The following is a 27,578-nucleotide window of genomic DNA, read 5'->3' on the forward strand; positions in this document are numbered from 1 at the left end:
TAAAAATCCTCTTTACAATCCCTTTAACAAAGACTGAGATGAAAAAGCTTGGAATATAAACACACGTTTATGTATAAAGTCTAATTTGTCCATTCATAAAATTTGATGGTTGGTTGGTAAATGACAAATTAACGTTTTCTCCCAGCGCAAGCTGATATCGCAAACTAAGTAGTTGTAATAGTTGGTAGTTGGATTGTAAAAATTTGACAGTTAAGTTAAGCATGCATTGTGCTATTTGTCAGTCTTGTATCATGAGACAAAAGAATCATCTGGAATCATCTCAAATGATAACTTAATATCCCTTCGTTGTTGCTACAGAATTTGGTAGAGCGATGAAAAATAAAGTATCTAATATACAGAAAAACATTAAAAGACTCTTCAAAGTGTAGTCAAGAAAAGGTTTTCAACACATCCAAGCACATCAAAGCGTAAACAAAAGCAATATGTTTTGAACCTCAGTCAGTTCATAGACCTTATTCACGTGTCAGCCATATTGAATCCAGAACGAGGCTCATTCATGTAAGCAAGCAAACAAAGGTAATGTGGTGTCTACTGCAGTAAAACTTGATGTCTTTAAAGCCTCCTTCTCCAATCCTACTAACTCAAAACTAATCCTATTTTACATCATTCAATTCAGAATTGGTAAAGCTATTTAATGATAGTTTCAGATGAATTTTACCTTCACACATTTCTGGGCAGTTTTAAGCCAATTTTCTCGGGTTTACATAGGCTATTCATTCATATGAGGTTGCCATCTTATCAATGGATGACATAATTTGCGTTATAAACCTTGCTTTCAGTGTTTCAAAATGAGGAGTAAATAAGGTCCAATACGGCTTCAATTACCATAAAAAAAAATTTGAGCACTTAAGTCTATGTTTTGAATAGCCATAGATATGCACAAATACCTTAGCTTGACTATAACTTGTGGTTATTTAAAGGGATACTATGTCTTAGAATAAACATAAATTTTAAACTTGGCCAATAAGAGCATATTATTCATCAGTAGATATACCTGGTGTCATAAATAACATAACAGGATCCTTATATAATCCGATAAATCCAAAAAACTTAATAAAAATGCAATTAACTATTGAAAAACGCTTAATATTATGATTAAGCTTTTTTTAATAATTACTTAGTTTTATCAATTTTTTAGATTTTCCAGGGATTCTGTTGTAAGTTTATGCCACCAGGTAAGTTCACTGATGAACATATACTCATATTGACCATTCTTGAGAATTAAATTCATTCTAAGACGTAGTATCACTTTAATAAGAAAAAAAAAATGTTAAACATTTTGGCAAAATTTCATTTAAATTGCATATATCAACCATGCAATGATAAAAACTATTAATGTTAAAAAACTCATAAATAAGAAAATGTTCTATCTAGTAACAGCCTACTACTGCATTATGAACCCATCTTGAAGATGAATGTTGTTAGATCAAGAATGAGTGAGGTAAAGCACAACTAGATCAGATGGTCCAACTTGATTATAAATATCATTTACCCTGTCACTGGTGTCGTTGTTAAATGTTTAAAGAGGGAGTGTGTAACAACTTTATAAAATCAAGGATTATGACCAAAAATTATAATTTTTTTCTATCAAATTGTTAAGTTATTTTTGGTTTTGAATACAATATAAGGATAATCTTTGTTTGATAAATTGCATTTGGTAATAGTTTTTTAAAAACAAATATGGTGGCGCTCGATTGAAAATTCCTTCTGCTTCAATTCAGCCCTCAATCAAACAGTACAGAAGCGGATATCTCATATTCCAAATTTTCCCATCTACACCTTTCTCTGCCATTTTGAATTCTGTCTACACATACTATTTTTTCAGAACACATGCAACGCGTTCTGAACCCTGTTTTAACTTGTTTTAATGATTTACCACGAATTCCAAACATGCAGAATTCACAATGGAGCAACCCCTATCTCAGGTTTTACACTATGATATAAATATTTCAAAAAATATGCCAAGTAAATAAGCACACACTCCCACTGTAATTTTTTTTGGTATTAATGCTTTCTATGATATGAAATGATCAATATATTTGGCATTTGTTGTGATACGTGATTTGAGCATACTATGATTTTTCTGTGATAAATTGTCTGTGATGTCACTATTTTGGACCTTGTGAGATGAATCTTGTTCCCTTTCTTGAATGACATTGTGTCCACCATTTTGAATATGGTCCCCGCTATCCTTTTCACTATTGCTTTGATTGTTATCCACTTCACCATTTTCATTGTTATGATTGTTATACTTGTTATGATTTTGATTATCTTCATGATCATTATTGCTCCCTTTTTTAATATGTTCACTTTTGTTGACTGACTGATAATGTTCACTATTGAGTTGACCTTGACCTTCACTGTTTTGGTGACAATTTTGTGATGTGAAAGTTTGTGTTTCAGTAGCAGTTGGTGTTGATTGGTGTTTGACTTGATGTAAATTGCTGGAAGGTCTTGAAGAACTATCAGGCGATATGATATGAGGATGACCCAAACGTAAATATTCCATCAAACATCCTGTAGCACCAAAATATCCCTGAAAGAAATTATTAAAACATATCTGTGATAATAGGCCTACAAAATAGTATAACAGACAAAACAAGTGGATATTAATTTTTCAGAGTTTATATGACAAGTTCAATATTGATATTAATCAAGCCTTATGTAGAAGTAATACTGATCAGACGATGGTTTGAAAAAAAGAGGCCCTAGCTCCCAAATGCAAAGAATTACATGATCTATGTAGCTAATCATTCTAAAACTTGCTAAAAATCTGCTTAAAATTTCGGTATCCTAGGCCAGGATCAATTCAGTCACAGTTTGAGATGGGTTTCTTTCTGTGCATATCAAGGATATTTACTGGTAAAAATTTCCCTTATTTCATACTGCAAGGCCTTGCTCAGCTACATAAGCCAATTCTTCAGCAGAAAATGAAGACATGCATGGTTATGCAAATTTGTTAAATTTCAAAAGGATGCAAAAAATAAGCGGAAATTTAAGCAGAAATACTCTTTCATCCAGTAATATTTAAATGAAGATGGCTACCATACCTCATGTTCCAGAAATAAAGCCTTCAGTGCTCCTCCTGACCAATAATCCATAGCATACGCTAGTAACTTCATAGAAATAGTATTAACACGTAGAAAATTACCAACAAATACCACTCGTTCAATTTTCTACAAAAATAAAATCTCAAGCATAATCAACAATTTTCAATATGTGACAGAATGAAGCAAGCTATTAAAATAGTATGTATGAGCAAATCTACTCAAATACTTGGAAAATGAAAAGAAATAATAATAGCATAATATAGATTTCCATAATTTTCCTGAATTGAAATCTTAAATTGGTTATTTAGAGCCATGGTTTCTCAGTGAGTTAGACGCTTGCTCACTAACCTAAAGGCTGTGCTGAGTGCACAAAGATAGCTCAACAGTATGAAATCGAAAAAGAGCAGGCAAATGCCATTGTCCTGGCAAAATTTCTCTCATCGCACCCTGCATGGCATTGTCCGTCTTCATTAGCCCACATGGTGCAGAAAAGTAGAACGTAAATCTCTATTCATTTCATTTAAATTTGGTTATCCACAACTAAAGAAAAATCAAATAATGACAAGATTCAGAGTAGTTACGTTTTGATGAATTACAGGAGAACTGGGGATTGAATTTCAATTCTGGAAAATGCTACAGATAACTGTCAGCTGGTCATATAAAGATGACAATATCTTTTTACCTCTGTAACAGCACACATTCTAGCTATAGAACCAATATTATTAGTGATAGTAATCAATGTAGCTCTAGCTAAATCACATTTATTAGCTGTTTGACATTTTTCTGGTGAAATCATCTGTCCAAAACTAGAAAAGAGGAAAAACAAACAGCTCACTGACAGGCAATTACCTTCAAAGTTAATCAAGGAATAACCTTATGGGATATCGTGGGTGACCACAAAAAACGCGAAAAACTATTTGTACACGTATTTTGTTAAAATCTTTTGTCATAATTTTTTTTTACTGCTATACGTGGTTTTCATTCTTTGAAAATTTAAACCTTGTATAACAATTTGAGTACTCTGGCCTATTGAACCAAAAACTCATAATAATACAGTATACGGGGGTTTTTCATTTTCTTCCTCAGAAAAAGAGATATTGAACCTCATATAATACAACATTTTACGAGGTTTTAAATCTGACTGTTTATATACGTGTTATTCAATTAGTGGTTTTTGGGTTTATTTACAATCAAGCTAAGAATAAGACGTTTTGATCCGCGCTTTTACATGCTTTTGAATGGTACCAAAAAGTCAAAATGATCAAATATGGCATATACAATATATTTATACATATACAATTCCATGTGGGCGTATAAAAATGGTAATCTGTCCTAACTTCATCCTTATCTGAAATTATAGACAAACTATATGTTGGAATTTTCATTCTGAAAAGAGATACATACACCTGAGATCAGCTGAAATCTCAACTAGGAAAGCAAAGGATGGTAGAGTTTAACCTTACCTACTAGCAACAGTAGAACCTTTTAGATTAAATTTATCATAGTCACCACCATAAATATCACCAACAGATTTATCAATATTAGTACTGTTACCTTCTGATGCTAATTCTATAGCTTCTTCAAACGTCTGACAACCAGTTAGCAGACAACATAAACCAACAAATGTACCACCTCCCAAACTACAGAACAAAGAAAACGAACTTTACAACTTTTTCAATAGGTTCCAGTAGACTGTTTCCAAACCTATAGGCTTTGTTTCACTTCAATAATTCCTATGATTGTTAATGTTCTCTGCAAAGTACAGTTCCAAGTATGGGGTTACACCATTTTTTTTGTAGCTGGTTAAGAGGAAAGCAAAGCCTTTACATATTTACATATATTCAAGACTCAAATCAACCCCCAAAATGGTGCACCTTTCCCTTTAAGGCTCTTTAAAACCTAATTTATAAGATATAACTAAAAACAAATGATTTATTCTGAAGAACACATCATTTACATAACACAACCAATGATTTATTAATATAATTTTAAATTCTTATATTATATATGATTTATGAATAATATTTTTTAAGTTATATAACAAATGATGTTTTTATGAGTTAAATTATTGTTATAAAACAATACTGATAAAATGATGATTTTAGTCATCTGAAAAGGTCTTGTAGGTATTTAGACAAGTTTTTTCATCAAATGAATGAAATTATTTTGCTTCTGCGAAATCCAAGAATTTATTTGAATCAATTCAGTAAACATGGAAAGAAAGTGAGTCAACAATCGATTTTCAACTTTAGTTGCAGGAACATTAACGGTCTTGGTCGCAGATTTTTGTCGCCGACTAGAGTCTTGTCAAGAGTTTCACTGTCAAATATCTCCAGTCGGTTGTTTTCCACCTTGTTGATAATGCAATTGAAAGGAAAATGAATCTGATTGGATGATGACGGATAAAAACTATCAGAGACAATTATCAAACTTGTTTGATATTATAAATCCAGTTAGGGACGCAATAATCTTGTCGTGGAAGCACTGGCACACGCAAGATTTTACACAAGACTCTAATCAGTGACAAAAATCTCTGACTAAGACCACTTGTGAGAATGCGCTTTAAGTATTAAGCCAACATTCATCTGTCAATTCACACAAACAACATTGTGGTTTTGAAAGTTTTTCAGGTCTCAAAAATATTTTTTCAAACAGAACTGGAGACCCCACTTTGTTTTTGTCTGAACATCACAAGTTAAAAAAAAGTAGTTTGATTTGAGTCAAGCAAGTCAATTAAGTTTATTATTCTGAAATAGGTCAGCCGTGTAAATTCGTTTGATAATAGGCATGATATGAAAATAAAGGTTTGTCTAATTACCTTGTACCACTCACACGTCTATAATCTGTTGGTGATCTAACTGCTAATATACTCACACCAGATCCTATATTAACCACCAAATATGGATATGGATTTCGGAAATCGAATGGAACTTTCTCACAGAGTTGCAGGTGTTGAGGATTTTTCCAGTAATAACATTCACTGCGTATATTATGTCTATCTATATAATGGATACCTTTTAATAAACATTCTAGTTCATCGTATTTATGTAGATCTAGATTCACTTCCTGAAAAAAATGTCAAAAATCATCACGATTCTACAAAAATCTTACTTTTGGACGAAATTGATAAATTTTTTTGTGGAACAGAACCCACGGCCTATTATTCAAGATGGGAGATGTTATTTAGCTAGAATACTACAAATCTTTGGATGTCTGGCAATCCTGGTTATTCATTGTCATATACAAATTTATAGACCTTGAATAAGTACTCTGTCCTAATTATTCCATTCCATTTCATTCAGCAGAAACTGAGTTAGAATATTTATAAAAACTATTATCAGTCGAAAAATGAAATTGAAGGAGTTTTTTGTCCTACTTTTCTGCTTTATTGGTTGGATATATTTTGAAAAGCAACAAAAAACACCCTGAATTTGATAAATGAGCTCTTCCAATCATCCACATTCAGTTTCATATCATTGATATAGTATGCATGTGTTGGAGAGTTCAAAGAAAGCTGAGGGGTGTCAAATAGATGACTATCTGTAATATTGCAACATATATATAATATTCAGTTAAAGTTCTTACAGCACCTACTGATTAATACAGTTAAAACTTACCCTCTTAAAGTCTGCTTCAAATTTATAGGCTCCTCCCCCTGTAGCACAGATTGCACTAGCCAGACTGGAAAAGTTTTTAGATTTGGCCATTTCTATAAAAGTCATCATATTACTAGTTGGAAATCGTATAAAATGTAATGTTCCCTGACGTCCACCAATAGATTGGTCCACCATTTCTAAATGTACATCGCGAATACCTGTGCTGCCATAAGCTACATTTCCTGTTAGATATTTACGTATGGTCTTTAAAGTTTCGACTTCTTCTGCTTCTTCTATATCAGAAATGTCTGTTGGTTCAAAATAGACTAATTTGGTTAATGTACCACCAATATCCATACCAAACCATGGCATAGCTGAAAAATAAAGTACATTTCATTTAGATACTTTATATAAAGATAGCTTGCCAAGAAAAAAAACATACGCCAATTGGAGGCTTTGTTTAAATCATAATGTAACATGGCAGAACCGCATCTATTACAAAGATGTACCGTAATATTCAAGATTTAGTCAAACGTTTCTTTTAAGAACATTCTTAGGGAATAATTAAAAATTTTATCTAATTCTTCAAACTGTGCCTCATAGACTGTTTACAAGCTAAAAATTGTATAAAAAGAATGGATCAACTTTTGAAAGATTTTAAGAATAAGAGTCTGTCGTGTTGCTAAGCAATGGACAGATGGGCACAAACGTCCTCTGTGAAAGTTACGCTAGCGCTCTGCACATATCACGGTAAGGAATGACCGACATTTTTTACCAGGAACTATGTCAATATTGTCATATGATCATGTCATTCTGGTAATTCAAATATTAGAGGCTGGTTGTTCAGGACTACAGGTGTTTGTAAACAAAGTCAATGAAAATAAAAAAAACCTAACGATATGTATTCAAACTGATAATAAAATGTATCTCAACCAATAGTCACAATACAGCATTAAATACATATTATGTAAGTGTCAGAATTATCTCCCAAGGTCTCTAAATTTAAGGACTATATTTATGTCCCAATATTACTATCACTTGACAAATCACTGCAAGTAAAGAGTCCCACCCAAGAAGACACAACAAAATTCACCATTCATTACCAAGTCAGATTCAGCTGGTGGGCACAGACAAACGGGGATGACAATGTACTCGTAGGCATATATAATAAACTAAGAAAAATCAACCCAAAATACATTTTTTAGCTTACCTATATCCTCCATTATCAAGTTAGAGCCTATATAAAAGTAGTATTCAACCGGTAAGCAAACCGAGTAAATAGCCTCCACAGACCTGTACACAATTTAAATATATGTAGTTTTGACAATGACAAAGGAAGGTCTGAGGTATACCATTGACTGCATCATAATTAAAGCCTACTATACACTATCACCTGATTATAGTTAAAGTCCTGATGTGTCAGGACAAGATGTCATCCACTTCCTGAAACTTTGATGACAAACTGAATAATTTTGTATCAATAAAAATGACAAATAGCTGTATCTGAATTTCAAATTTCATTATGTAATATAAAGTTTTCATTAGATTGAAATTTGTTGATTATTATCAGCTTTTGATAGATATATTTGACAGTAATTGTCTTGTTTAAGTGTCATTATTCAGAATTTATTATAAATATTCTGCACCTCCATACTGGTAATTTTAAATGAAATGAAATGAATGGAGGTTTACGTCCTAGTTTTCTGCACCATGTGGGCTAATGAAGACAGGCAATGCCATGCAAGGAACAATGAGGAAAATTTTGCCAGGACAGCAGCATTAGCCTGCTCTTTTTTTATTACCAATGTGCACAACCTATAGCACGGGACCTTGGTTTATTGTTCCCACGACTAGACACTTTTTCCATGTCAGCTCCTCTTACCTGCATCACTGACAGGGGGAAACTGGGTTGAAAAATCCGAAGGTATTATCTCGACCTATGTTGGAATTGATTCCCAGACCTACAGCTTAGCGAGCAAGCATCTAACTCGCCACAGGGAATTTTGAGGCATTCTATTTACCTCAAATACATAAAGAAATAAAAGAATAAGTTTCTTCTAAGTCAAAAATATCAGTCTTGTATGGCAGTCATTTTTTTTCAACCACTTATTATTCATTAGCTTATTTTGATCTTGATCGGCTAGAAAAGCAAATATTTCCAATAACCGTTTCAGGAAAATTGATTGCAATCATGTTAATAGTGACAGATCAAGCGTTCTTAATGACTTGCATGATAATTGCAGATATCTCAAGAGGACAGATTGGTTCAGAAATTTCTGGATAAGAGAACGTAAAAATTAATTTTTTTTGCACAAAAAAGCAAATCATACACTATAGTGATAGCCCTCAAATCATTTTGTAACTGAAATCATTTAATTCCCATTATGGCTTTTATCATTTTATTTTTTTATTTTTTTTTTTTTTTAGAAAAATTAGAAGTTGTCTTATCACACTCCTTCTGTGCTTGTCAGTGAAAACTATGATACAGTGGGGCTTCAATCATCACAAGCAGATGTGACCAGTCATTAAATAAAGCCTTCACATTCAACACAGATAATAATTTAAACATATACATATTAATTGGTACTTATCTTTCCTAGTATTATTATTATCATATCAACAATTATGATTGCTCACTCACTTTTCTTTCAAGGCTGATTTAATTACGACTCTTTAAAAATAAATCTTTATCTCCATGAGTTATGAAGTCCTTGGATAACTCAATGAAATATTAAGTCTTTGGGCATAAGATATAAAGTCCTAGGATGTCTCAGTGAGATTTAAAGTCCTAGGATATCTAAATGAGATATAAAGTCCTATGATATTTCAATGAGATATAAAGTTCTAAGATATCTCTATGAGATATAAAGTCCTAGGATATTTCAATGAGATATAAAGTCCTAGGATATCTCAATGAGATATAAAGTCCTAGGATATCTCAATGAGATATAAAGTTCTAAGATATCTCAATGAGATATAAAGTCCTATGATATTTCAATGAGATATAAAGTTCTAAGATATCTCTATGAGATATAAAGTCCTAGGATATCTCAATGAGATATAAAGTCCTATGATATTTCAATGAGATATAAAGTCCCTGGACATTTCATTTCTTAAATATCTAAAAGGGATGATAAAAAAGTCAAATTGTAATTTCTTTACCATTGTACTTTGTGTACAAAAAAAATCTTTTATCGGGGTTGTTGACTTGACTCTATTTTGAATTTCAATAGCCCTATAGCGTATGAAATACACCTTATTTCTACTTTTATCATTATTTCTAGTTTTTCAACTTCTTTCTGAACTAGAATCCTAAACACCTGTGTTATATGAGCCATCTCAGAGATATAGAAAATACAAAAAATAAGATTATGAATCATCTTCTAATCTTCTGCTTGAAACAAGTTTGAACATACATGTCATGACCTTACTTACATTATTATGTCATGTCACTATTACACATATAAGTGTACTTACTAATATCAGTGAGGGGAGTGACTGAATAAATTTCCTATCGGCTAACCTTAGAAACCTCTTACCAGAGTAGGTTTAAATAGTACCCTTTTTCCCAGTTAGGGATGTTGTTCTGTGTGGACAATAGGTCAAGGCCAATGTGTAAAAAGACGTTCCAAATTCTAAAAATCAAGGAAAAGTGTAAAGTTGGTTTTAATCTCAATTGGCATGTGAAAGTCTGGTGATCTTGTATAAGCAATACAGTTGCAAATAGGTATGGATATTCTAGGAAAGATCAATGCTAAGAGGTTTGGCCAAGGTCCTGTTGATAGACAGGATCCCCGTGAACCTAAGTTGTTATCCTTGTAAATGGTTCCTTCTTACAAAATATACCGTATATTTCCGAATATAATGCACAGTTTTTTACCCCAAAATGGGCTCCTCACAGAAGGGGTGAGCACTATACACAGTGAAATAAATTTTGAGTTTTTTTTTCCCCTTCGAAAATACTGCGAATCGATGTTGAGGATCCACCAGTTCGTTTTTCTTCAATGCCATGTTGTTATGTAATCAAAATTCTTATATATTCAGAATTGTTCTATACTTAACTTATATTTACTATATAAGAAACAGATATAATGACAAGACTTGAACAAATATATGAATTACTACAAACACAACGATTCTTGATTAAAAACATTTTTATAGTTCTGTTCTACATGAATTACAGACATAACATATGACATATCACATGGACAATTTCAATAAGACAATATTCTTAAAGTACATTCCTTACTGAACTATATCATTCAAGGTCATCAACAATGTAAGTTGCAAAGGAACAAATTTTAAAAGCATGGTACGCCATTTTCAGGGGTTGATTTGGCAATGAGATGAAATGAATGTCCTTTTCTGCACCATGAGGGGTTGATTTGGGTGCTGAATATAATTATGTAAATGGTCTTCAAGAGTACCAGAACTGTACGAAAATCGCATGATTCTTTCAAAAATACCTCAAACTAGAAATTCCACTTTTTATGTCTTTATACCGTACGTATTTTCAATAAATGGCAGAGTGTAAAGAAAAGACAAGTCGTCATTTTAACTTTCAAACAAAGATAATTACAGACACACATGGATTTAAACGCTCAAATTTCGACAATAGGCTGTGAACACTACTACTGATTAGCTTATAGCTAAAAAATTTCTGTGTCCGAGACTAATGTACGACTGAGCAAATGGATGGCAAATCTGTACCTTAAAATAATCTTATTCATTTACTAAATTACAGATAAAAAAAATAATAACATAAGCTTATTTAAATTATCATGAAATGACCTACATCTTATAATCAGATTGTTCTACCTAAATGAAGGTCACTTCTTTTCATTTTTTGAAATATATATCTAATCTTTGAGCTCTCCTATGATGAAGATTTTAAAATAACATTCAGATTTAGCTACAATACAAATAAGATATCACTGCAAGATATTACTGTAGGTTATTACATATACATGATCAAACAAAAATCCATTTAGCTAGTGTTCAGTCAAATTTTGATATAACCAATCAAAAACACTATACAAAGTGAACTGACCAAAGAAGTTACATGATCTTCAGAGAAATTTGTAAATGGTCAATCTCTTTTACTATCATGTTAACTCAATAATCTGATTTTTTTTTTTTTTGGCTACCAGAACTTTAAGGAATTGACTAAGTTTAAAAATCAGAAACAACTTACGTGGTAAATCGTCTTCTTCTGGGCTCATACTGCTTCTGCTTCTATTACCTTCATTTCCTCTACTTAATGCATGAACATTACCAGCAGCCATTTTGGATCTCTAAAAATTTCAACGTTGGTTAATAAATGAAGACAACTCGGTGTGCAATAACGGAAATCTTACAAGGACAGTGGCATTTGTCAGTTATGTTTTGGAAGGGATCTTTAACATATAAACTTACTGTCTTGATACACTCTTTTTCTGTGTTAGCAACTATGAACATTGGCCTAACTAGCAAACCGACTGGTTGAACCCAGTCCACAGGACCCAACTTTTAAGGGGCCCCTAACCCTAGAAAAATGCAGGATAGTATATATTATATATAAAACATTGTATTAAAATTATTATTAAACCTACTTTTTAAGTCCACAGGCCCCCCACTCATCTTGTTGAGCCATAGACCGAAACATCTGTCTCTATTCCAGCCTCTGATAGCTATTTGGACAGATATCAGCTAGTGTAGAGACAGAAATAATAAGCCCTGTTAAATGGGGACATTCCGCATCTCTGAAGGTCAGGTTTTTTTTAAACCTATTTAGATACCTCAGATCTGCAAAACCCAGGTATATTTGGAAAGATGAATATTTTTGTAGTTCAGTTATACCATCATTTTCTCCCAACACCATTTATGTCATGTCTCCGGTTCCATCAATTTTTTTTCGGCGAAACTGATCTAGCATCGGCCATTTAAAACTGCATGCGCAGCCAAATGTTCAAAGCATCCTGTACTAACAAAACAAAAGTTATGGTGATGCCCCACACTAATTTACAATCATAATAAAGCAAAGTCAATTTTATGTCAGAGAAAAAAGCATCTTTGGAAGTGTGGAAAATCCCCATTTAACAGGGACTTTTTCGTCTGACTCTATTCCAGCTGACAACTGTCAAAATATCCATCACAGGCTGGATTAGAGGCAGATATTTAGGACTAGTTTAGCCACTGATTATGACCTCAATAAATAACAAGGGGAAACCGGGTTCAATCTATGGCACATCTTAACACATTTATTTACCACCAAACCCGGATATATATGATGAATATGTTTATAGTTCAGTCATGCCATCATTATGTCAGCCTTCCTTCAGAATTAATCTCTTGCTAGCTAACAGAGACTTTGTATAAACCCAATGATCAAGGGTCATAGATTCTCGTGATACTATCGTAATGAAAGTATCAGTGATGGGTTTTTAGTAAATTAGAGGTAAGTAAATATGTCTTCAATAAGTAAATAGGTGCAACAAATTTCCATAAAATAGGGCATATGTTTGCTGACTCTACTCCAGCCAACAACTTTTAAAATGGCCATATAGGCCAGGTGTTTCAGACTAATGTCAATTGTGTCTGATCAGTTTACTTACTGATATACTGACTTGTGATGGAACAGATGCAGCATTTCCAGAAGTAAACCATATCTTGGTCTCAGAAATATGAATTTATTCCACTAAACTAATCAGTAATATGTAATGTTCACATCGAAATTTGAGCCTTCAAATCAAAGTGTATCCATAATTATCTATGTTTGAAAGTTATTTTGTGCATCTCTGGAAATGATTAATATTCACATGCACGACCTCGAGTGACCTCCGCATTTGCATGTATTGATAAACATGGGTTATTTCTAATTTTAACATGCAGAATTTTTTTTTTTTTTGTTTCAAAGCCAAGTCAAATTTATTATTTATTTCTAACATATACGATCAGTTATTACCAAAAATCACAATTTTTATTGGCAGAGTTCCCTTATAATCCCAAGATATAATCAGAATTCTAATTGTCGTCTGCTAGAATATATTCCAGTGAACGCAGTCAAGTGATAAACCAGCGGATCCAGTGTCAGCAGAAAAATCCTATGGAACACAATGTGGGCCACATTCTTATGTTGTTTCAATGAATTTTAGCAATAAATCACTCTTACGATTTACTTATCTTATTTTGTCTGTCGCTATTTTGCAGCTGTAGTTGAGTTGGTTACTCATGAAATATGGGTCATAAGGTAGATTGAAACAAACCAATTTTAATCATTATAAAGAATATCTGAAGAAACTTCTAATACATACACAAAATTTTTCTGTTTTATAATATTGACAAAATTCGGTGTTGAATCCTTATATGCACAAATATAGGTCACACCACTGTACAGTAGACTTAATCAGTCTGTCCAACTATGTCTTATAAAGAAAAGGTATATCATCCCCTAGAAATGCTGCACTAACCCCCTCAACATGGTGTCGACCAGGCCAAAGGGCCTTGAAGAAATAACTGCAGAGAGAGGTAAAGTGCTGGTACTGGTAATGGTAGTAGTTAAACTAATGTGAATTAGTGAATGTCAGTGACTGACAGTGACAAAAACAAACATTAATGATCAAAAAAGTGAAAATGGAAGAACATGGAATTCTGAGCCTGGGGATCATAGTGTCTGACTCTAGACTATCTGTTTTAATGTTTACCTGTGACAACTAGACGAAATCGTTCTAGATCGTTTCCTTTTTTTTTCTTTTGACAATATTTACTCGCGTCTTACTCTACAAGTACAATTTTAATTTGTAATCAATTGAATCTTATGCACATACAAAACGTAACCAACAATATATTTCCCATTAAACATCTATTCTTCCATATGTTCATTTGATAATTAAGTTGATGATTAAGTAAATGATTCATTAAATGGAGAATATTGATTCCTGGTTAGATGTTTTTTGGTTAGGTTCGTGATTACGAATTGCTTTTAATGTCAAGGTCAACAAACAAAAATGGCGACAAAATCGCATCAAACTAGCGACAATTCAGAAAAATGTCGATCTTTAGACGACAAAGTCTTTGTCATGCCACAAAGAATACAAAAACAAAGATTAGATGACATGAAGAAAAGTGCAATTAAGAAAAATATAAGAATTTCTCCTCAATATTGGTAAAATATTATTTTAATGATTGACATAATAATAATAATAATAATGCAATACAGTGTATTATGATGGTGGAATTTTGTTAGGAATCAGCCACTATTTTTCAGTTCCTTTAAAGGGAAGATGCACGATTGCAAGATCTGAGTTCATCTTTCTCTTTCAAGTTTTTCCTTCTTTGCTTCTATTATTGCTATCTAGAAAAAAATAATTATGCTAAACTCAGATGAAATGGCACTATCCCAATCTATCCCAATCTATTCTATGTATGCATTGAACTCTGGATGTTCAGGCCAGTGAGCAAGCATCTGGCTTACTAAACTGCTATGGTTCATTCCACAATTATAAGATTTCGATCTGAAATGTTTTATTTTAATGTAAAGCAGGGTAATGCTATTATTGGGCTTTCTACAGAATTAGTCTGTGGTGTATTTCAGTGATTCAGTGACACATGTTGTGACTGGCTTTGAAACTCTTGATCAAGTTATAAAAAGTTTAAATGTGGAATTGCCAGAAGCATTAAAAGAAAAGTATATTGTGAATCTATCTTGGTTTGTTGATAGTATTAAAGCTTGTAAACCAGTACCTGTTGAAGATAAACACAGAGTTAAAAACAAGATTAAACAAGAGGTAAGTATTGTGATGTACATCTTACCTGGAAAATATAGCAATAGAGAAAAGATATATAAAGGAATAGACAGTGAAAGACTTTATATATATTCAAGACCCAAATCAACCCTGTAAATGGCGAATAGTGACCTTTATGAAATACATATATTTGATAATCTGATATTTTCAGGATGAAGAAAAGTCTAATACAGTTCAGAACAGTATACCGGAATGGGCATGTCAAAGGTCAACTCCTTTATTACATAAAAATTCAAAATTTACAGTAAGAACCGTCTTTCATAATCTCTATGGTTAGTTTGTTGATAAATTTTGCAGTTGAAATGATACACATATCATGAAAGGCATAAACATTTGATCTAAATCTGAATGTAGTTAAACTATAAAACATAAAATGAATTATATCTAAAAAAAATTTAAATGCCATTACTTATTTAGGAGCCATTAGAAATCCTGGAGAAATTTGCTGAATTAAGAGATCAAGAACAAGATTATTCAAGAGCATTAGCTTTTAGAAGAGCATCATGTGTATTAAAAAGTCTACCATATCAAGTCAGTGACCTTTACTGTTTAAAGAACATCAAAGATATTGGAGGTCATAGTTCAAGGGTCATAAAGGTAAACTGTGCTCTTATTTTTTAAAACAAAGGTCAAATTTGCATTTTAAGAAAAACTATTGCGCAATCAGAGGACTGGAACACCAAAATCCAGTCTAACTAATTAGACCAAACTTTCGTCCTGCTTTTATTTTCAATATAGCCACTTAAGTTAGGGTCTAAAGACTGACCTCTTGAACATTCCTCAGTTTGATATTACCGCCACCCAATCCAAATTTCTTCCCTTTCCAACGCTGGGATTTTGTGACGCAAACAAAAGGTGTATTCATTTGATATCTACTAGTATTAGGTAACTAATATCAGCATCTGCTGGAAGTGAACGTTAACTTGTCATATACCATTAGGTAACTAGAGTAATGCTTCTCAGAATACACCCTGTGAGACTCTTAAACTTCTTTTTTTGTTAAATAACTGTCTAAAATATTTAGACCCCTGTATCCATTAAATTATATCATAAATTTGTTTTTTAATGGAAACATTTAATTTACAGGATATTTTAGAAGATGGTTATTGTCAAGAAGTTCAAGATATTCTCAATAATCCTTGGTTTCATAAAATGAAGGTAAACAGTACGTTTAATCAAGAAATACACAAAATTGGTGCCCATAAAAATAAATGTAGTTAGTCAAGATTCCTGTATTTAATGCTGCACATGTTCAAAGTTTAAATTATAAAAGTGATAATTTGATGTTTTAATACCGTTATTATAGTTATTTACAAGTATATTTGGTATTGGACCGTCTACAGCTAAGAAATGGATTGATAAAGGATGGAGTACACTAGATGATATCAATATAGAGGAAGTAAGAAATGATTGGAGAGTTACATGGGGTGTGTATTTTAAACATGATACTTTCAAGTGTATTTTAATATATGACATATTGTATTATTTGAATAAGAAAGAAACAGTATTTTCAAATAAAATTCATGAAATTCACCAAAAATTACAAAAAGCTAAATGCAGACATAAGACTTCCATCTTGAAATATGAAACAGAAAGCTGAAATTGAACCCTAAAAGATGTTTTTCTTTAACTTTAGATAAATGTCTGCTTCAGGTATTGCTTTCCATTATGAATTGAATGATTTTGTAAGTCGTAAAGAAGCTGATATATTTTGTGATATTGTAAGAGATGAGGCTGAGAAATTATTACCTGGTGTTATAGTTCAGTTAACTGGGGGTTTTAGAAGGTAGGAAAGTGACGCTATGATTCTTTTAAAGGGAATGTAATGAGGTTTCCTAACTTTTTTCATGTGCATCGGGGACACTGATAGCATCAATTTTCACCATTCCTGTCGCATTTGATAGCCTTTGCTTGATTATGGTGGTCCCAAATGTGGTTGTGGGTTCAAATCACAGTCAGCGATTAAATTTCTGGTGACATTGAATGTATTCCAGTTGATATATAATAAAAGATCTGTGCTAACCGCCAAACGATTAATGCAAAGACACTTGGCCATGGACCAGCTGGTAGACAGAAGCCTCAGTTATTATCCTTTTGAAAAGATTGTTTTATATTTGTTTTGGTATTTACAGAGGTAAAGAAAGAGGTCACGATGTAGATTTATTAATAACTCATCCAGAATTAGGGCACGAAATAGGTCTTTTATCACCATTACTACAAGCACTGGAAAACAGAGGCTTGATATTGTGTGGAAACCATGAACGTGCAACATTCAACCCAGAAGTCTATCAAAGAGATTTCAAATTAAGCATGCGAGGACAGTTAGATCATTTTGAAAAATGGCTGGGTATTTGTAAATTTCCTAAATCATTTAAGGAAGGAAAATCAGAACTCTTAGAAAACAAAACTAATCATGTGAAAGCTGCCATCATTCCGAATTCCTTAGATGAAGAGCCTGCCAGAAAGTTACAGAAAATAACATCTACCATAGATCAATCTCCTTTGGAATTGTTTAAATCTGATCGTGATTGGACAGCCAGACGTGTTGATCTAATTATCTCCCCTTATGACCAGTATTATTATGCTCTGGTTGGTTGGACTGGTAATAAACATTTTAACAGAGATTTAAGATTATATTCACAAAGAGTTTTAAGTATGAAATTAACCAGTCATGGATTGTTTGACATGAAAAAAGTAAGTGGACTCTTTATTTTTTTGTTCGTCTGGTATTGTCAGAATTAAGACTGAAGAATTTCATAAAAACTCCTATGTACAGCACTGGCCGAGGTCACAAATAAATAGATCTGCTGAAAAATTGGGTGGCGTTTACATAGTGTTTTGAACATATAAACCGTATCAATAATCCACAACAAATCTGTTAGTGACATGCAATTACTTGCATCCTGGAAATTAAGTTATGGTGGACTAAGGTTAACTCAAAGCATAACATCAGTCCAACGCAGCCAACATGAGCAAATTGGAAAAATCAATCAATTGGATGGTCACAGATTTCGACCACAGGGCTCAACTACAAAATTCAAATTTTGCCTGTTGGTAGAACACATGTAACTGATGGTAACTGTCATTTATCAGTTGTCCTAAAGGTAATTAAATCCATTGATGGATCAGATTTAAAATCCAGTTGCTCTCAGATTCTCAGTTAGACCCTTGCATATCCTGTCTACCAGTCTGTACTTCATCAGCTGGTATACTAAATACTTAGATGGCCATATTATTCCTGAAAAACTTCATGCTATATCACTAAGAATGCTTCCTCCATTTGACCGATCATACTTTAGTCTCAGAAACAAGTATTTTTTTATCATAACTAATCAGTAATGGTTTTCACAGCTCTGTGTCAAAATTTGAGCCTCTAATCTATGTGTGTCAAGAATTATCCACGTTTAAAAGTTAAAATGATGACTTGTCTTGCCTAGAGATTCAGTCATATATAAAAAGGACAGATATAGAATAGGAAGTGAAATTCCTAGTTAGAGATATTTTTGAAGGAATTATGTGATTTTCATGCAGATCTGGTACTTCTGAAGACTATTTACATATATTCAAGACTCAAATGACCTTTAATTTTTTTAATCTATTTCAGAGTGAATTAGTTCCAGCATCAAGTGAAGAAGAAGTTTTTACTAATCTCAATTTAAAATATCAAAAACCTGAACACAGAAACTGTTGATGATTTAAGCATAGATTTTTCTCTGACTTATTCTACACTTGTTCTTAGATCTTTCAGACACCATATCAAAAACTACAAAATTTGAAGGAAATTACGAGGGAAATAGTTCTGACATTATGATATAGGCCAGATTATATTTTTTGCTGTATTATGGAAGAATAGTGATTTGGATTTCATTTTTGAAAAGTACTACAGATTGAAACTATATATATTAAATTGTAATAGTTTTTTTTTTTTTTGCAATTTCCTCTTTAAATATTTCACAAAAATGTGTGTTGAAAATATGTTAAATCATGTAAAAATCATGAAAATCCCAATGTTTTCTGAATGATTATTGAAAATTTATTTAATTATTTTAGACACTCATATATCTTCAAATTTTAATATCTATGTTTTCATCAGTTATATTGTGTTATATTATTTGTATTTATTATTTTTTTAAACCCAAATTTTACAGTAAATTTTTCAATCTATGTTATTGTTATAAAGATTTCTACCTCTTTTTTAAGTAGTTTATTATATTATGGTTCAATTGGTTTGTCTGTTCACATTCACTGAAATCTTCATGGGGTTGAGGTCCCTTTAACTGACAATTTGGAGCACAGATTAAAGATAGGTTCCCTTATTTTCATTTATGAAAATGAAAATGCTAATACCTATATGAATAGAAAGAGGAGGTTTTCTAATGACTTGGAAAAATACCAGTTTGTCTCACTTGTCCATAATTAATTCATATATTAGCTAAATAAGAAGAGAATTACCAGCAGAATTACAATGAGTGACCGATCAAGAAAGGTCAAAAAGTCTTTTTTTGTTTATCCAGACTGTACATACATGGAAATTTATGATTGGTTAAAACTCTAAATTATATGCAATAAGAACATAATGATATGTTTAAAAAATACATAAGGAAACCCATCTTTATAAAAAAAATTATTCATTAGGATGATTTCATTTTGCCAGAATTCAATACACACTTTAATGGTAAAAAAAAAAATATAATGACATTTAAAATGATGAAATATTTTCTGACAAAGTTTTTTGTCTAGAAAAGTACACATGGTTTCTTGTAACAAATTATTTCTTTTAACCAACTTACAGCATCAATCATAAACTCTAGAAATTTAGATTTCTAATATCACTCCCTTCAATGAACCAGTTATGCAAACTTTCGTTTATTTTTCCATAAACTGTAGTTTGTCACATGATACTATGACGCTGTCTAAGCACAACAATGACGCAATCTAAGATTTGTGGCAGTTTCAAGGAACAGATCATATAAAAAAAGTGAAAACTGTATTAATAAAAGTATCTAAATATGACATAAGAATTAAGTGTTGGTCTCACTAGCAATATTGGTGTGTAAATGCAGTTGATCACGCCACAATCATATATATATGTCTTCATCATTTATTCAGTTTGTCAAGTGATCAACTGCGTTTAAACACCAATAATGCTAGTAAAACCAACGTTTAGTTCTTAAATGTAATAATTCAACACACATTAACAATCATTTGGATGGACAAATTCTCTTTGTACAATTTCATAACAAGACATTTCAAAATCAGTAGCAGATTTTCAACATTTGGGGAAGACAACAAAAATGCTGTAATAAATAAATATCCTTTTAACAACCAAACTTTCAACTTGGTCTACAATCAACATCACCATCCTGACTTGCTTTCATTTTCTGTAATTCTTGTTGAAGTTGTTTCTCAGTCTTTAATATTTCTTCTGGTTTAGGATACTAAAAAAAATTCAGCATATCAATAGTTATTTGAGCTGAAAATGCTGCTATCGAATCTTTCCTTATGAAAATAAAGAGAGTGCAGTAAGCCAATACTTTTTCAGGAAAAGTACAATAGCCTACTCTTATCATTTCAAAATATCAAGTCAATTTTAATGAGTACTAGATGCTGCAGTGACTCAATTAGTAGGACGCTTGGTCAAGATACTATATTCAGATTTTTCAAAGGACAGGATAAAGTGTCAAGTTGATGAGACAATAAAGCAAATGTACTCATTAAAAATTAAAGTTGGAAATCGAACAAGATTAGGCTATATACAAAACTTCATTTCTTTTCAATTGATGTACATTTCTGTTGGTAGAACAAACATAATATTTGTACCAATTTTTTTGTAAAAAATCAAATACTTACTGTAACAATCAGTGTATTATTAGCATGAGCTATTTGAACATTTTCTGGTTTTAATACCAATCCATTTCTCTCCATATCTGGTATATTAAACTTTTTATAATATCTGTAATATTAATTAAATTAGAAATGAAATGAATGGAGTTTTACATCCTACTTTTCTGTACCATGTGGGCTAATGGAGACGGCCAATGCATGCACTGTGCAATGAGGGAAATTTTGCCAGGCATTTGCCTGCTCTTTTTGATTTCCAACTGTTGAGGGATCTTGAAGTGCACAGCCTGTAGCACACGGGGCCTCGTTTTATTGTCCCATCTGAACAACTAGACGCTGTTTCTGTGTCAGCTCCTCTTACCTGTATCACTGACAGGGGTAAAACGTTAATAAATTAGGTATTATACTACTATGTAACTTTACAGGCTGTTGATATTCAATTAATATTTTTTCATGTTTTTAAATGATTTGAATCCTTTTCCCTTGAAACAATGAACTTTAAAAAGGGAGCTTGGGAGCTTTGGGGCATGGCTAGCCAGAGAGTGCAAGAAAAATTATCGAGTGAAAAAAAAAAACGAATAACGATTTGAAGCCAGTTTACTTTCATTATATACATAAGTAAATGACAACAATATTTACAGCACCAGTACTTACTTTTTATTTTTAGTTTTAATAATAATTTGTTGGTTATCATCACTAACAGTTACAATATAATTATCTATTGTATAGGGTAGATTTCTTATTCTCCACTGAAAATTAGTCAATGTGTCCTTTCTTACAAATATTGGCTGAAATAAGTATAAAGAAATATAGTAAATAAGCCAAATTTCCATAAATTGATAATGATTTACCTATTTATTGCACTATTCTTTTTATGTGGTAAGACTTTTATTACTTTTGAGTTAAAATAAACGCCAAGTTGTAGAGAAAAATTTCTTATTCTTAAGGTTTGAACTAAAAATATCCAGCATTTTTTATTCACCCCTTTGATTATATTGTGATCATATTTTAGAAATTTCATCCCATTTTTAATACAGAAAATTTGCATACTGCTCCTTTAAATAGTTTTTCATGTTGCTTGTTAACAAAAAATTATGCAAATAATATTAATGTAATAAAGATTGGAGCTATTTTGATCTTTGACCTGTCCTAATGAATAAGTCTATAAAAATGCCTATACAATACCAGTAGTCATTCACTATGGCCTACTTACGTTAGCTGTACTTTCCACCATGCCCTCTGAATCTAATCGTCTTGGTACTAGTTCTTCACCTATCTCATAATCCCAATTACCAACGCCACCTAATGTACCTTTTTTACGCCATTTACGAACTGAAAGTAAACAGTGTATTAATTTTTGATCTATCTTTTATCATTTAAACACATTTTTAGTCTGATGAAATAAATGTTAATATACAAAAATTCATGCAAACAAACAAAATTCATAGACAACCATGTGTGTTAGTTAATCAAAATTTAACTTTATTAGCCAAAACTCAAATTGGTGTGATAAATTACTAATCAACTTTTATGATCTAAATTGGACCCTGATGTGCAATAATATATATACTTGAATCCATCTTATTACTTTATCGTCATCCTCAGGGGGAAACATGTCGAAACGTTGCATAAAACTTTAACCAGTGATTGTTGTTCCATAAAGCTGTGTCTTTTTATCATACTCACAATTGCTAAAAGCCATTTAAAGACTTGGTTTAAATTTTAACTCGAAAACAAATAAAGGTTATAAAAAATCAAATAACGGGCAAAATGTTGGTTATGAACTTACCGATAAGTTCTCCATTTTTAACTGAATATTCTTCAGAAAGCTCTGTACCATCACTAAATGAGTAATGTATTTTTCTGCGTCCTAAATTAAACAAATTATAATAATAAACAATGGATGCCAGTCCAGAAATTTCAATAGGCTTTTCAGAAAGCTAAGGAGATATATGCATACAATTTGTAACATTATATAAGGCCTGGATGAATAAGCTAACAGAATAATTCACATTTTTTTAAACTTTTCATTTATATTGAGAATTGACAATAGAGATTCAAGTTCGTTTGCATTCGATCATTAACCACTTATAATAATAAAGTTTGATAAAATAAATTGTGTTTTGTACTTTCTCAGTTTTCGAATTGTGTTGATAAAGTGGACAAAGTGCTATGTCCATCATAGAATTTCGTAGACCAATATCTTGCGTATTTCACACAGAAATCAAATTAAAAAATCTATCATCTGGATCATGATGATGACCACACCCTAGATTAACTAAAAATATCTTCAAATGATAGTACCATCTTGAATAATGCAAGTTTTCTGTGCTTTCTTTAATTTTTCAAGCCAAGGAGACGCCATGTTGTTTACTAACTACGGAAGTATACCAAATGATCCTCACAATCTGAAGAGCTCTTACCATTCGGATTTCGTCAATTTCCGCTCACATAAAATAACTCAAACATTAAATATTAGATATCAAAATTTTAACTTTCCAATTTAATGTGATATGAAGTGATTTATATATACTTAGTTGACATAAATATTGTTAAACCAACGAATTTCTTCTAATTTAGAGATAAATTCTGAACAACCTTTTTGAGTAATGTTTCGTTTGGTATTTACCGAAAAAGTTGTTTCCCCTTGACCATAAAACCTAGGCTAACCTATTTTCTTAACCCTAGAATAAATATCTTGGCTATCTAGACGTATGTTTCCATAAGTAAGCATGAACATACGAGTGAGACTATAAATTGTGAATAACATGATTGCTTAGATATCCGCTTTATAAGTTGAAACAATAACTGAAATTGTTAATAGAAAAGCATGGAAACTTATGCCCTTCCTTATGACTTTAGACAGACTTTGAACACACACCTTCTAAATGATTCTGGAACGAATTCACATTAGGGGATTGTAAAGAGGTTTCCGAAACTTTGCATCTGTATCAGGAACACTGGTAGCATCAATTTGCATCATTCCAATTTTCAAAACTACGTCTGTGGTCCTTGCAATTCAATTTAACATTTTAAGAGTTTTATGACTTAAGCAAAAGGGCCTTTATTAGCAGCTTTTGCGATGGACGTGTCATAAAACGGAAAGTTTAAGTGGAATGGCAAGAACTCTTCACTAAAAATTGGAATGGTGCAGTACGATACTTTCAGTGTCTCCAATACTAATAGGCAGAATATTTCGTTACACTCCCTTATAGCCGCATTTTTTTCATGTTGAAAATTTGATTTACAAAACTTATAAGGTGAAACAAAATGAAATTTTGAATGTAAAAAAAACAGATTATCTTATGTGCTCATGTCCATTTGCTTTTTATAAGAAGAGAAAACGATTTTCCTCATAAGCCAACATTACAGTCTTCAAAGGATATGCTTAGCTGGGTGCGCACATTTTTTGGCTAGGCCAGATAGACGGCTCTTTTTTGGTTTGAATTGAAATAATAGCTCCAAAGTTCTACGGATAGTCTTTGTCTTTACTGTGATAGGGCCTACGTGAGCTTTGAATTTTTAGTCCGAAATGTTGTTGATTTTCAAAATAAATTTCAAACGTCAAGCCTTTGTCTATATATTTCTAGAGCCGGAGACAAATCTGTTAAAGGGAACGACAAGAGGTTTTCCATTTTTTTGTGTGTATCGGGAATAACTAATAGCATCAATTTGCTATTTGATGATGTCACTAATCGCTTCTGTGATAAAGCATTTTTTGCGATTAGTGACGTCATCAAACACACATTTTCTTTATGGGAATTGCAGGAACCAAAGACTTCTGATTGAAAATTTGAATGGCGCAAATTGATGCTATCAATATCCTCGAGACACATACAAAAATTAGAAAGCCTCTTTACGATCCCTTTAAATGGCAGAAAATGCTCACTGTGGTTGGAGAGAAGGATACCTTTTATTAAGGCTTAAAGTTTATTATGAAAAAAAAAGTGCGCACTGAGATAATATTTCGTTAGAAGTTCTATGGTTAGACTAACAGAAATACTATAATAATTAAAATAGAAAAATATTTAGAAGGCCAGAAACACATAAGAGTCCAAGAAAATTGAGCGAATATAATTTTTTTTTCATTCCCCGATCTCAAGGCTTATTGAACATTGATTGAATAAAGCCGCCAAAGCTTTCACTGCTAACATTCGATTGGTTGCTTCACCGGAAGATAGAAGACGATTCTGAGCAAATCTACTGAATGAAATTGTGGAAAAGGTAGTGAAAAGTGGCCCGAATTTGGTGATTTAGGGGTCTGCTTTCTTCATTATTTTAGCGAGAGTAAGTAGAATGACACTAGATTTATCATATTCAGGCTTTAATGTGTATAAATCTATAGTTTAATACCAAAATTAGCCTAATCTACGACGGCCTATAGTTTACTATATTATACTGCTAAATAAAGTAGAACAAAAAACCGCAGTGTACGAGTTCTGCTTTGATTCTATTTTTAGAACACCGGTATATGTCACAACTGCAGACTGCAGTCTTTGGTAATAATGTATGAAAACATTAATGTTGAAATTTTAAATTGTCAAATATTCCAAGTAAATGATATTGGAATTATGTCTCTTGGTTAGATTGTAACCAAATAATGAATATTATACATCTGATCTATTGTACTATGGTAAGGATAATGCCTACCACCTAATTACTGCAAATGACTAAGTCAATATGCATTTGAGTGTAAAAGTGTAGGTAGGAAGGCTAACATTAAGGATGTATATAAAGATTAATATTTGTTATTCTAGCTGATTAAGGTTGGGCCAGTGAGGCTCTCTGACGTGTGCTCCTTTAGGTTTCAAAGGTCTAGGTTTCAAGCAAAAGTTGAAATAAAATTATATCTTTAGGCTTAGCACAAGATTTCTGATGCTTGTCAGAGAATCTGAAATAAAATAAGTGTCTAGTGGTTCTGGTAGGACAATAAACTGAGACCCTGCATGCTACAGACTTTACAAAGATCTTTGACAGAAGAAAATAATAAATAGTACTAGCCTGATGCCTCTTCTCCCCTGCAAAATCAAATTGCAATATTGGTACTTTCATTACGATTCGGATTTTTTGCTTATTTGGATTTGAATCATGTACTTTTAATTCTTTAAGAATTACAAACTTCTTCTTATACCTTGACTGCAATAGCCACCATCCTATTCATGTATCACAGAATGAGCGAATTAATCAACAAGATTTCATCACTAAACATTGCTGACACATGTTTCAGATAAAAAATCCTCATCAGGACAGTTAGCTTTCTAAATAAGTAAGATTAGATTTATTATGAAAGTGAACATTGATTGCCCTCAGAATTTTAGGATTAGGTCCCGAAGCCATTTAAAAAATCTAAATTCTTCAATAATTAAATTCTACCTAATGTAGGGCTTGGTACCGATTACCAAACTGAGATTGATTATCAACAGCATGATCAATTATCGATTAATAATCAAAATAATTCAATTAAAAAACCATAATCCTTGATCAAAAACATGCCACATTAATGCCATGGGTAATTTTTGTGTCATAGAAGTATATTCTTGTTTTGATCAGTTGTTATAGTTTAATGTGGGTAAGTTATGTGCTGAAGGGAACCTATGTGGAAGAGATTACTACTTGTTGACGGGTACAGTGGAGAAAATGTAACTTTGACATATAATCCATTATGAAATTTGATAATCGTTATCCGAAATTATTAATATGTAGTGCAATAATCGATTATTTCACCCAGCCCTTACCTCTTACCAATTTGTAACATGTTGAATTCAATACCTCTGAAAAATGACTCTCATTACATTTCAATATTTGACCTTGACCCAACATAATAGTGTATTAAATAGACTGCAAAACTGAACAATAGAATAAATAAATATAATGATAAATAGATTTTTTTTCTGAAGTATGCCCTTTATAGACCCAGGCTAAACATCATGAATAATGCATTTATTGATGTTTTATACAACTCACAGTTTGTTTTGGCCATTATCAAAGGTAATAATGGTGAATCAATTGGAAATCTTGGTTAATGTTTCACAGGGGTTAAGTTTGTGAGGCTTTAAAACATTTTTATAGCAAGAAATATATCTGGACACAAACCAATCTTAACATAAAAACGTAAGTAGACAGCTGTAAAACAGAAGATCCATAATGTTATCTTAAAGGGACAGGTTTGCCATTTTAGAGGTTGATTTGGGCTCGAAATGTATGTTAACAATTTTTAAAAGTACTAGAAACTTAATAAATATGCATAATTCCTGCACCATATTTTGACCAATCATCAGAAGCTGAAA

General features: G+C 32.0%; 3 protein-coding genes across 3 annotated transcripts; 1 reads left to right on the plus strand and 2 right to left on the minus strand.

Moving 5' to 3' along the window:
- Positions 1–2,035: 2,035 nt before the first annotated feature.
- Positions 2,036–11,952, minus strand: LOTGIDRAFT_162119 (hypothetical protein; the record flags this gene model as incomplete). Its single annotated transcript, XM_009058052.1, has 7 exons — positions 2,036–2,557; positions 3,072–3,197; positions 3,754–3,877; positions 4,535–4,711; positions 5,890–6,137; positions 6,689–7,041; positions 11,862–11,952. The coding sequence occupies 7 exons, from the start codon at positions 11,950–11,952 to the stop codon at positions 2,036–2,038; spliced, it is 1,641 nt and encodes a 546-aa protein (XP_009056300.1).
- Positions 11,953–14,715: 2,763 nt separating this feature from the next.
- On the plus strand, positions 14,716–19,138 carry LOTGIDRAFT_72364 (hypothetical protein; the record flags this gene model as incomplete). Its single annotated transcript, XM_009057911.1, has 9 exons — positions 14,716–14,810; positions 15,240–15,441; positions 15,602–15,694; positions 15,868–16,047; positions 16,537–16,608; positions 16,757–16,877; positions 17,104–17,236; positions 17,583–18,144; positions 19,055–19,138. Coding segments are annotated over 9 exons (1,542 nt in total), but the record flags the coding sequence as incomplete, so codon positions are not given.
- A 1,645-nt stretch (positions 19,139–20,783) lies between these two features.
- LOTGIDRAFT_119809 (hypothetical protein) lies at positions 20,784–23,656 on the minus strand (the record flags this gene model as incomplete). The annotated part of the gene is made up of 6 exons (XM_009058053.1): positions 20,784–20,888; positions 21,301–21,403; positions 21,946–22,079; positions 22,505–22,623; positions 23,081–23,161; positions 23,596–23,656. 6 exons carry the CDS (start codon positions 23,654–23,656, stop codon positions 20,784–20,786), a joined length of 603 nt encoding a protein of 200 aa, XP_009056301.1.
- Positions 23,657–27,578: the final 3,922 nt, after the last annotated feature.

Source organism: Lottia gigantea (assembly GCF_000327385.1).
Source record: "Lottia gigantea unplaced genomic scaffold LOTGIsca_32, whole genome shotgun sequence".
In the NCBI taxonomy this organism is placed as follows: Eukaryota; Metazoa; Mollusca; class Gastropoda; family Lottiidae; genus Lottia; species Lottia gigantea.